At 43.6% G+C, this 12,273-nt stretch overlaps 1 protein-coding gene across 3 annotated transcripts in view; it reads left to right on the top strand.

Annotated features, from left to right (window-relative positions):
- The window catches only part of LOC115125570 (nipped-B-like protein), a 50,251-nt gene extending 38,281 nt beyond the window's left edge, over positions 1-11,970 (top strand). For all 3 annotated transcript variants that reach the window (XM_029655101.2, XM_029655089.2, XM_029655096.2), the window contains 18 exons: positions 3,152-3,298; positions 3,871-4,005; positions 4,144-4,242; positions 4,375-4,428; positions 4,699-4,807; positions 4,935-5,071; positions 5,301-5,441; positions 5,565-5,813; positions 5,918-6,008; positions 6,169-6,342; positions 6,639-6,829; positions 6,997-7,104; positions 7,229-7,429; positions 7,568-7,714; positions 7,889-8,226; positions 8,379-8,553; positions 9,134-9,328; positions 10,887-11,970. In XM_029655101.2, coding sequence (XP_029510961.1) covers positions 3,152-3,298; positions 3,871-4,005; positions 4,144-4,242; positions 4,375-4,428; positions 4,699-4,807; positions 4,935-5,071; positions 5,301-5,441; positions 5,565-5,813; positions 5,918-6,008; positions 6,169-6,342; positions 6,639-6,829; positions 6,997-7,104; positions 7,229-7,429; positions 7,568-7,714; positions 7,889-8,226; positions 8,379-8,553; positions 9,134-9,328; positions 10,887-11,249 — 3,054 coding nt within the window. In that variant the 3' untranslated portion in view covers positions 11,250-11,970. The remainder of the gene's footprint in view (positions 1-3,151; positions 3,299-3,870; positions 4,006-4,143; positions 4,243-4,374; positions 4,429-4,698; positions 4,808-4,934; positions 5,072-5,300; positions 5,442-5,564; positions 5,814-5,917; positions 6,009-6,168; positions 6,343-6,638; positions 6,830-6,996; positions 7,105-7,228; positions 7,430-7,567; positions 7,715-7,888; positions 8,227-8,378; positions 8,554-9,133; positions 9,329-10,886) is intronic.
- Positions 11,971-12,273: the final 303 nt, after the last annotated feature.

Raw genomic sequence — 12,273 nt, 5'->3', positions numbered from 1 at the left:
GCAGGTGTATCTCACTGATCATCCCTAAAGCCAACACCTCATTTGGCCGCCTTTCGTTCCAGTACTCTGCTGCCTGTGACTGGAACGAACTGTGCAAAAATCGCTGAAGTTGGAGACTTTTATCTCCCTCACCAACTTCAAACATCAGCTATCCGAGCAGCTAACCGATCGCTGCAGCTGTACATAGTCTATTGGTAAATAGACCACCCATTTTCACCTACCTCATTCCCATACTGTTTTTATACTGTTTTTTAAATTTATTTATTTACTTTTCTGCTCTTTTGCACACCAATATCTCTACCTGTACATGACCATCTGATCATTTATCACCCTAGTGTTAATCTGCAAAATTGTATTATTCGCCTACCTCCTCATGCCTTTTGCACACATTGTATATAGACTGCCCATTTTTTTCCTACTGTGTTATTGACTTGTTAATTGTTTACTCCATGTGTAACTCTGTGTTGTCTGTTCACACTGCTATGCTTTATCTTGGCCAGGTCGCAGTTGCAAATGAGAACTTGTTCTCAACTAGCCTACCTGGTTAAATAAAGGTGAAATAAAAAAACAGAAATCAGAAATAACATTATAAATAATCCCTTACATTTGACGATCTTCATCAGAATGCACTCCCAGGAATCCTAGTTCCACAATAAATGCTTGATTTGTTTGATAATGTCCATTATTTATGTCCAAGTAGCTACTTTTGTTAGCGCGTTTAGTACACAAATCCAAACGCTTGTGCAGGTACAGCCGAACGTCGGACGAAAACTTCAAAAGGTTATATTACAGGTCGAAGAAACTTGTCAATCTTTAGGATGTTGTTATCATAAATCTTCAATAACGTTCCAACCGGAGAATTCCTATGTCTGTAGAGAAGCAATGAAACGCAGGTCGCTATCATGTGAAATGTGCGTGACCAGGACCTGGCTCTCTGCCAGACCACTGACTCAAACAGCTCCCATCCGGCTCCACAGCACAGTAGAAGCCTCATTCAAGTTTCTAAAGACGGTTGACATCTAGTGGAAGCCTTAGGAAGTGCAACATAGCCAATATCCCACTGTGTATTTAATAGGGGCTGGGTTCGAAAATCGACCAACCTCAGATTTCCCACTTCCTGTTTGGATTTCTTCTCAGGTTTTGCCTGCCATATGAGTTCTGTTATACACACAGACATCATTCAAACAGTTTTAGAAACGGCAGAGTGTTTTCTATCCAATACTAATAATAATATGCATATATTAGCAACTGGGACTGAGGAGCAGGCCGTTTACTCTGGGCAACTCTGGGCACCTTTCATCCAAGCTACTCAATACCGCCCCTGCAGCCATAAGAAGTTAAGGGGAAACATTTAGGTGCCACAGGGTTCAATTCTCGGGCCGACTCTTTTCTCTGTATATATCAATGAGGTTGCTCTTGCTGCGGGCGATTCACGGATCCACCTCTACGCAGACGACACCATTCTGTATACTTCCGGCCCTTCCTTGGACACTGTGCTATCTAACCTCCAAACGAGCTTCAACGCCATACAACACTCCTTCCGTGGCCTCCAACTGCTCTTAAACGCTAGTAAAACCAAATGCATGCTTTTCAACCGTTCGCTGCCTGCACCCGCACGCCCGACTAGCATCACCACCCTGGATGGTTCCGACCTAGAATATGTGGACATCTATAAGTACCTAGGTGTCTGGCTAGACTGTAAACTCTCCTTCCAGACTCATATCAAACATATCCAATCTAAAAATCAAATCTAGAGTCGGCTTTCTATTCCGCAACAAAGCCTCCTTCACTCACGCCGCCAAACTTACCCTAGTAAAACTGACTATCCTACCGATCCTCGACTTTGGCGACGTCATCTACAAAATAGCTTCCAATACTCTACTCAGCAAACTGGATTCAGTTTATCACAGTGCCATCCGTTTTGTTACTAAAGCACCTTATACCACCCACCACTGCGACCTGTATTGCTCTAGTCTGCCGTCCCTCGCTACATATTCGTCGCCAGACCCACTGGCTACAGGTCATCTACAAGTCCATGCTAGGTAAAGCTCCGCCTTATCTCAGTTCACTGGTCACGATGGCAACACCCACCCGTAGCACGCGCTCCAGCAGGTGTATCTCACTGATCATCCCTAAAGCCAACACCTCATGTGGCCGCCTTTCGTTCCGGTTCTCTGCCGCCTGTGACTGGAACGAATTGCAAAAATCGCTGAAGTTGGAGACTTTTATCTCCCTCACCAACTTCAAACATCTGCTATCTGAGCAGCTAACCGATCGCTGCAGCTGTACATAGTCTATCGGTAAATAGCCCACCCAATTTACCTACCTCATCGCCATACTGTTTATTTATTTACTTTTCTGCTCTTTTGCACACCAATATCTCTACCTGTACATGACCATCTGATCATTTATCACTCCAGTGTTAATCTGCTAAATTGTAATTATTTGCCTACCTCCTCATTCCTTTTGCACACAATGTGTAGACTCTTTTTTTTTTTTTTTCTACCTTGTTATTGTCTTGTTAATTGTTTACTCCATGTGTAACTCTGTGTTGTCTGTTCACACTGCTATGCTTTATCTTGGCCAGGTCGCAGTTGCAAATGAGAACTTGTTCTCAACTAGCCTACCTGGTTAAATAAAGGTGAAATAAAATTTAAAAAAAATAAAATGTCTTGGAATGGCCTAGTCAAAGCCCAGACCTCAATCCAATTGAGAATCTGTGGTTTAACTTAAAGATTGCTGTACACCAGCAGAACCCATCCAACTTGAAGGAGCTGGAGCAGTTTTGCCTTGAAGAATGGGCAAGATGTGCCAAGCTTATAGAGTCATACCCCAAGAGACTTGCAGCTGTAATTGCTGCAAAATGTGGCTGTACAAAGTATTGACTTTGGGAGGGTGAATAGTTATGTATGTTTTTTTTGTTGTGTGTGTCATATTTCTTGTTTGTTTCACAATAAAAAATATTTTGCATCAAAGTCGTAGGCATGTTGTGTAAATCAAATGATACAAACTCCCCCAAAAAACATTTTAATTCCAGGTATAAGGCAACAAAATAGGCAAAATGTCAAGGGGGGTGAATTATATACCTATATATATACCTGTTTGTCTGTGCATAAGTGTCTCCTCAGTCCTCATCCTCTCCTCTCATCAGTTGGACATGCAGCGTGGGGTCCATGGTCGTCTGATGGACAACTCCACCAGTGTTCGCGAGGCTGCAGTGGAGCTGCTGGGACGCTTTGTGCTGAGCAGACCCCAACTCACAGAGCAGTACTACGACATGCTGATCGAGAGAATACTGGTAACGAACACACACGTGCCGTAATACACACCTGAGCAAGCAGACTATCACACATCTTTATGCACAGATACAGAGTCACAGCGTGACACCCTAAACACAGTTGTGAAGTGCAACTCTTTGAGCAATGCGCAAACAAGCTGTTAAAGAGGATAACACGGCTCAGAGCCTTTTCTAGGAGAATGAGAAGGCATCAGCTGAGACAGAGTAGTGAGAAATGGAACTGGGCCGATGACACTTCCCACCTCTAGCTGAGAGTTCATTCCAAGTGTAAAAGTTCACCTAAGGTAATATTATTTTCTCCACACTGCCACCCAGGGCTCTGCTGGAGAACTGCAGGCTTCTCAAACATAAACACAATGCATTTGAACAGCTATCATTTCTCCTCTACTCAACGAAAGTAACTCAGATTGTCGTTTTGTTAATATGACATTACTTATTTAATGTTTCATTTATTTTTGATAATATATATCATGGTCGCTTGTAAGGCAGAGGTAGCCCTGGAGTGAAAGTGTGTAAATATATGGTCGATGTTGCATTCCCATCTGACCTCATTGCACCCCTCTTGTTTCTAGGACACGGGTATCAGTGTGAGGAAGAGGGTGATCAAGATCTTGAGAGACATCTGTCTGGAGCAACCCACCTTCAACAAGATCACTGAGATGTGTGTCAAGATGATCCGCAGGGTCAACGACGAGGAGGGCATCAAGGTGTGTATCCGTCTGCGTCTGTAATAAATGTCCGTGTTTCATTTGCAGATGGATACTTCACAGGGCTGCAGAACGTTACCTGTTGTCGTGTGCGCATTTGTGTGCAAATTTCATAGTTTGCTCCACTTTCTTCTTCAGAAACTTGTGAATGAGACCTTCCAGAAACTCTGGTTCACCCCTACACCCAATCACGATAAAGATGCCATGACCCGTAAGATCCTCAACATCACAGACGTGGTGAGTTCCAGGGCTCAAACTATCAAACTGTCAAATAACTTTCCAATGTACATCTTTCCAATGTACATCTCAGTCTGTATTTGAGGGTTGCCTGTTCGACATGTCTTGACCTGATGACATCATCTTTCCTAGGTGTCTGCATGCAAAGATACAGGCTATGATTGGTTTGAGCAGCTGCTTCAAAACGTGAGTATTTCCAGTTGTCGTCGTGTGTTACGTGGTGGTAGTTGGCCTCGAGTCACATTCAGAACTTTTTTCACATTGGCTCAGGTTCATTGTTGTCCCATTTATTCGTGGTCGTGGAAAGTTTTAAGCACAGGGGGAAGTTATGCTGTTTACTCCAGGTCTACTGTGACTTGTTCATATATATCACTTTTCTCTTGTGAGAGCTGTTACAAACAGGTTCCCGAAAGATTTACGTTGTGTGCCTCACTTCAAAACCTCCCCCTTACTTAGCTGCTGAAGACGGAGGAAGATGCTTCCTATAAACCAGCCAGAAAGGCCTGCGTTCAGCTGGTGGACAATCTAGTGGAACACATCCTCAAATACGAAGAGTCTCTCGCTGGTATGGAGGTCACTCACAGTTTAGATTGCGAATCGCCATTTATCCTGACACATCAATGTACTGTTGATTTATGATATGATAGAAAGTCCAGTTGAGACTGAAGGAAGGATCTGTGTTTCTGTTTCAGATATTGAGAACAAGGGGGTGAACTCTAATCGTCTGGTGTCTTGCATCACCACCCTCTTCCTGTTCAGTAAGAATCGAGCCCAGCTGATGGTCAAACATGCCATGACCATGCAGCCTTACCTCACCACCAAGTGCAACGTAAGGACCCACGCAAACCTTCTCTCCTCAATTTGTTGAAACACTGACACCGGTGTAAGAAAGTTCAAGCAAAAATTAGCCACCTGATTTTACATAGCGCTCTAGGGCCATCTAGTGGTTGATTATTGTCGGTACACGTTTTATACAACAACATGACCAACAGGTCAAGCTTTCTCTCACATTAGAGATCTCTGTGACTGTATCAATATGAATTTGATCTTGTTTTCAGACCCAGAGTGACTTCATGGTGATCTGTAACGTGGCCAAGATCCTGGAGCTGGTTATCCCTCTGATGGAGCACCCCTCTGAGACCTTCCTCACCACAATAGAGGAAGACCTGATGAAGCTCACCATCAAATACGGCATGACGGTACATCTCTAGTAAAGGCTACAGCTTGTAGCCAGGTTCAATGCTAAAATAACCGTGAAGAAACCAAATCAAATGTGAAGGACCGGTTTTTAGTTGTTCTGTCATCTTTTTTTTTTTTCGCAGGTTGTGCAACACTGTGTGAGCTGTCTTGGCGCTGTCGTGAACCGGGTCACTCACAACTACAAGTTTGTTTGGGCTTGTTTCAACCGTTACTATGGTGCCCTGACCAAGCTGAAGACCCAGCACTCAGAGGATTGCAACAACCCTGTTCTGGCTGCTAACAAACCGGCCTTGCTGCGCTCGCTGTTCACTGTGGGGGCGCTCTGTCGCCACTTTGACTTTGACCAGGAGGAGTTCAAGGGGCCCAGCAAGGTAGAGCCAGGAAATAGAAGGGAGATATATTTTTGTATTGTTGGGGATTTTTAAAGACCTGGATACTTGATGCATTGTCGGTCACTGTTGCTTTTTCCCTTCAGGTTGTGATAAAGGACAAAGTGATGGAACTTCTGCTGTACTTCACCAAACATGAAGATGAGGAAGTTCAGACCAAGGCCATCATTGGTCTAGGTAAAGCTAACCTTACTTCACCCTAGCACAGACCACAAGTTGTTCTAACAAACTTCTGTCATCCACCACCAATGGCTTTTGTTCCCCTGGTTCCTTGGTGCTTGGGCTGATATCTTTTTCCTTCTCTCTTACACCCCATCCCCCTCTTTCCATTCTCCAGGCTTCCAGTTCATCCAGTACCCAGGGCTGATGTTCATGCAGGATGTAAAGACTCTGTACAACGGCATCCTGTCGGACAGGAAGAGCTCCGTCAACCTGAAGATCCAGGTGTTGAAGAACCTGCAGACATACCTGCAAGAGGAGGATTCTCGCATGCAGGAGGCCGACCAACAGTGTGAGTCTCACCTCTGCGTCTATTCAATCTAATATATTCAATTTCCTTATCCAAAGTGACTTACAAAATAGAGTGTATACATGTTCATATTGGTGGTCCAAGCAAAAGTTAATTTATTCACATCAATACAGGTCAAATAAAACACAAGCACAGCAATATAATAAAGTGTTAGAATGGGGCACAGGATATTGGGTGTGTTAGTTAGGTGCATGCCTCCATGATGTCTAGTGGCTAGTTTCCATACGACTGAACCAGGCTCAGGGTTCCTAATGGTTCTCGCCTTTGTGCGTCTGCAGGGAAGAAGCTGTCGAAGCAGGAGGACCTGAAGGAGATGGGGGACATCTCTTCAGGCATGAGCAGCTCCATCATGCAGCTGTACCTGAAGCAGGTGCTGGAGGCCTTCTTCCACACACAGTCCAACGTACGACACTTTGCCCTCAACGTCATCGCCCTGACGCTCAACCAGGGCCTCATCCATCCTGTGCAGGTACATAACACTTCAGAAACCCATACAGCATACCATTGGACTACTCTTCTCAGACAAGTCATTCCTAAACTCTGGCCATGTAAAAAATACATGTGTGATTATAATGGAGAAAAGCATCACTGTTGTCAACAGTTTTGTAACTGCTGTTGATCCATCTTCTTTTTCAGTGTGTGCCCTACCTGATTGCCATGGGAACGGACCCAGAGCCCACCATGAGGAACAAGGCTGACCAGCAGCTGGTGGAGATTGATAAGAAGTACACCGGCTTCATCCATGTGAGTGTCTGTGGGCCGGTCTCAGGGTAGAAAGAGCGGCCTGGCCTCTCAACAGGCTGGTAGTGTGATGATCTACTGTATGTTATCAATGTATGTAACGCATTGTGTTTGGTTGTGTGTCCAGATGAAGGCCGTGGCGGGGATGAAAATGTCCTACCAGGTACAGCAAGCTATCTGGTCAGCTAAGGGTACGGTGATCCGTGGCTACCGGCAGGACGAGACCACCTCGGCCCTCTGCGCCCACCTCTTCTCTATGGTCCGAACCAACCGGCAGCACCGACGAGCCTTCCTCATCTCACTGCTCAACCTGTTTGATGACAGCTCGGTGAGTCCCTCCTTCCCCTAGATACACATTGTGAAGAATCAGTATTATAGCCGTATACATAGACAGAATGAACAGATAGACAAAAGTAAGAGTTTGGTGAAGGTAATGGTTGTTATTGTGACTTTTCCCACCCTGCAGAAGATGGAGGTAAACATGCTCCTGTACATGGCAGACAACCTGGCCTGTTTCCCCTACCAGAGCCAGGAGGAGCCCCTGTTCATCATGCACCACATAGACATCACCCTGTCTGTGTCCGGCAGCAACCTGCTGCAGTCCTTCAAGGAGGTAGGTCATACACACAAGATCACACGTAGCCACACGTGGTTTGTAAAAACACGACCTATAATGTGACTTTTAAAGACATACAAGCTATCGTGGGTTTTATACCCTATAATAATCCCCAACACTAGCTTTTGTTTGGTTGTGAATGACTGACTCACTCCTCTGTCCTCTCTGCAGTCCCTTCTCAAAGAGCCGAGGCGGCGGGAGAAGAAGCAGAAAGAGAGGAAGTACCACTCGGAGGAGGATAACTCTGAGGAAGAGGGGCGTCACAGCAGCCGCTCCAACAGCAGTGACGATGAGGTGGTCCACAGGCCCAAGAAGCCCAGACACCGGGCCCAGGCCCACGTAGAGTCTGACTCTGACTCTGACCTGGAGATTGAGGACTTGGACAAGGTGATGCAGCGTCTGCCTGACAACTCCATCCCCCTGTTGGACTTTGCCAACGCCTCGCAGGGTATCCTTCTGCTGCTGGTTCTCAAGCAGCACCTAAAGAACCTCTATGGCTTCTCAGACAGGTACGTCACTACATAACATCTCGCTGGACAAGACCGAGCTAGGAAGATCACAATATGATACTGATAATAATTCTGTCTTTTTATGTTGCCATGCCAATTTCTCAGTTAATGAAGAAATAACCTAAACTTAACCTCTTCATCCGCTCATGTAGTAAAATCCAGAAGTACTCTCCGACGGAATCGGCTAAGGTGTACGAGAAGGCTGTGAACAGGAAGAGTCACGTGCACTTCAGCCCACGTCAGACATTGGACTTTTTATCCTCTGACCTGGCCAACGTTGAACTGACCTACGACATCAAGAGGAGGATCGTCAAACAGTACCTAGATGTAAGAGATCACTCTCACTCTTCCTTTTTTCTGAAAGTCTCTTTAGTTGTTTTGGGTCGTATAAAGGAAATAATGGAATTTTGGAAAATTGGGTTTGGAATTTGTTTATTTCCTGAATTGAAACGGAATTGAGCCAGATGGGGTTTATTTTTGTCGTTTGTAAAAGGGTTAGGCAGTAAGGCAGGGTTTGCCAACTGGCAACTTTGGCCCCCAAAGTTTTCTAAACCCTCCCAATTTTTTTCATGTTTTATTGTTGGACATAAGACTGTAAAAACACCAGGAAATCAGCTCCAAGTTATTTTAATTTATGAAATCTGTTCCCAAGTATTCCCACACATAATAGACATGTGATCATATAAAATGTAAGCAAGGTTTGAAATGATTGTTTTAGTCAAATGTGATATCTGTTTGGGCTTCTTGCGGTCAATTTGCAGTCTCCAAATTATATGAAATTATGTTCCGACCATCCGCTCAAGAAAATATTGGCCCACGGCTGAATCTAGTTGATGATCCCTGCAGTAAGGTGACCTAGTGTTGTCTCTGAGCGCAGCAGACTGGTTAATATTCTTGTCTCTCTCAGTTCAAGTTACTGATGGAGCACTTGGACCCTGATGAAGAGGATGAGGAAGGTGAGGCGTCAGCCAGCGCTAACGCCAGAAACAAAGCCATCACTTCACTGCTGGGAGGGTCCAGCCATCAGGACCACAAGAACCACCATCAGGCTCCTATAGAGACGGACGACGACGAGAGCGACGGAGACGAGAAAACCCCAGGGGTGAGCCCCAGGCAGCCTATTGCAGCTGTCTTACAGCTGTTATTGTCCCTGTTAATAACTTTTTAGAAGACTGTTGACTGCCATGTTGGCTACTGAAACCTACAGTGCCTTCAGAAAGTATTCATACTCCTTGACTTATTCCACGTTTTGTTTTTTTTCTCACCCAGATAGTGGAAACATGTTTGTTGAAAATGAAATACAGAAATATCTAATTTACATAAGAGTCAATACTTTGTAGAAGCACCTTTTGGAAGCGATTACAGCTATGAGTCTTTCTGGGTAAGTCTCTAAGAGCTTTCCACACCTGGATTGTGTAACATTTTCCCATTATTATTTATTTTAAAAATTCAAGCTCTGTCAAATTGGTTGTTGATCATTGCTTGGCAACCATTTTCAGGTCTTGCCATAGATTTTCAAGTAGATGTAACTGTAACTCAGCCACTCAGGAATATAGACTATCTTCTTGGTAAGCAATTCCAGTGTAGATTTGGCCTTGTATTTTTTGTCATTGACAGTGTCTGGTGTAAAGCAGACTGAACCAGGTTTTCCTCTATGATTTTGCCTGTGCTTAGACCCGTTTCATTAGTATCCTGAAAGTCTCCCCAGTCCTTAACGATTACAAGCATACCCATAACATGATGCAGCCACCACCGTGCTTGAAAATATGGAGCGTGGTACACACTCAGTAATGTGTTGTATTGGATTTGTCCCAAACATAACACTTTGTATTCAGGACAAAAAGTTAATTGCTTGGCCAAAAGTTTTGCAGTATTACTTTAGTGCCTTGTTGCGAAAAGGATGAATCTTTTGGAATATTTTTATTCTGTACAGGCTTCCTTCTTTTCACTCTGTCAATTAGGTTAGTATTGTGGAGTAACTACAATGTCCATCCTCAGTTTTTTCATATCACAGCCATTAAACTCTGTAACTGTTTTAATGTCACCATTGGCCTCATGGGGAAATCCCTGAACGATTTCCTTCCTGACTGGGTGTCTTGATACACCATCCAAAGCGTGATTCACCATGGTCAAAGGGATATTCAATGTTTTTATTTTATTTACATTTTTACCCATCTACCAATAGGTACCCTTCTTTGCGAGGCATTGGAAAACATCCCTGGTTGAATCTGTGTTTGAAATTCACTGCTCAACTGAGGGACCTTACAGATAATTATATGTGCGGGGTACAGAGATGAGATAGTCATTCAATATGTGATTTGGTAGGCAAATGTTTACTCCTGACTTTATTTAGGCTATCCATAACAAAGGGGTTGAATGCTTACTGACTGAAGACATTTCAGCTTTTCATTTTTAATTCATTTGTAAAAAAAATAATTTAAAAAGATCTAATTACACAATTTCACTTTGACACTATGCGGTATTGTGTGTAGGCCAGTGACAACTACTTTTAATACATTTTAAATTCAGACTGTAACACAACAAAATGTGGAAAATGTCAAGGAGTGTGAATAATTTCTGAAGGCACTGTATCTGCTCTCACTGCCCTCGGTGCAGTAGTTAGCTGGGTGTTGTAGTAACACTGCTGTTTCTTTCCCCAGTCATCACGAAGATCCAGGAAGCACGGCGACTCTGCGGAGGCATCAGGTCACATGAACGAGACGGTAGGTTCCATGGACGTCATCGCCCTCTGCTGCCCCAAATACAAGGACCGGCCACAGATCGCCCGCGTCATCCAGAAGACCAACACGGGCTACAGGGTGCACTGGATGGCTGGGTCCTACTCTGGAGTCTGGGCTGAGGCTAAGAAACGGGACGGACGCAAAACTGTGCCTTGGGTGGACACTATCAAGGAGTCGGACATTATTTACAAGAAAATACCCTTGACGAGTGCACACAAGCTGACGAACAGAGTGGTGCAGACTTTACGGTCACTGTACTCAGCCAAGGACGGAACTTCCTAATCGACTCTACGGTTACTCTCAGACAGATAAACTCTTTGCAGCCAAACTCTCTTATGAGGAACCAACGTTTTTCTAATACAGAAAATACAAAAAATACTACAGACACGCAAAACATGAAATGTAAGCACGAGATAGAGAGCAAGTATTGTGAACTTTTGGTCTGTGATGAACATTTAATCTGGATCCAGGATATGTTTAAGTTAAACAGAAAAAACACAAGAAGGAAATGTTTGGAAAACATTGTGTGGGAGCTCCTTCGCTGTTGTGCAGCAAAACTCGGTTGTTTGATTTTCCCACTGTATCATAGTTTAACAAAAAAAATGACAAAAATGTTTATATCGCTGACAAAAATTCTGTTTAAAAAAATAAACAAAGTGAATGTTGAAAATTAGTCTGTTAATGTTCTTAATAAAGTGTTCTTGGAGTTTAACCTAGCACCGGATGGATTTATTTAGCTTAGTTTCCAGGGAAGCTACTTTTAAAACTTTTACCTTTTTATTTTGTTTTATTCCCTTTTGTTTACCCATGCTGTACAATGGAGTCTCTTGGATATAATTTATTCGGTTGAAAGCGAAGCATGCAGTATATGTGGCCTACATGCAGGGGAGTTTTTTGTAAATTTAGATTTTGATGTATTAGGTCACCCAAGAGAACTAAAAGGCATCCCCAGCACTTCTGGCGGAGCAAATACTGCAATAAATTTTTTTACTTCTCTTTGTTACTTGTCTCGTTTGCATTTGACTTTATTTTATTCTTTTCATGGTGATGGTGCACCACCATGTAGTATATGTTGTCAACTTGTCATTTGTTGTTTGTCAATTTTGTTGGTTGTTTTCTGTTTTAGTTTTTGATATTATACGTGGAAGGTCCAGGATGATGGTAAGGGCTACAGTATTTTGATTCCCTAGTAGTAGAATTGTAATATGGTCAATTTTGTCTTGGGTTTATTGTGGTAATTTAGTAGTCCACGGTGTTTGATTACCTAGGTGTTTGCAACTCCGAGAACTCAAATCCATCGCTCATC

Source organism: Oncorhynchus nerka, linkage group LG4, assembly GCF_034236695.1.
Source record: "Oncorhynchus nerka isolate Pitt River linkage group LG4, Oner_Uvic_2.0, whole genome shotgun sequence".
NCBI classification, from domain to species: Eukaryota; Metazoa; Chordata; class Actinopteri; order Salmoniformes; family Salmonidae; genus Oncorhynchus; species Oncorhynchus nerka.
Note: the sequence above shows the minus strand (reverse complement) of the source record. Positions and strands in the feature narration are given on the sequence as shown.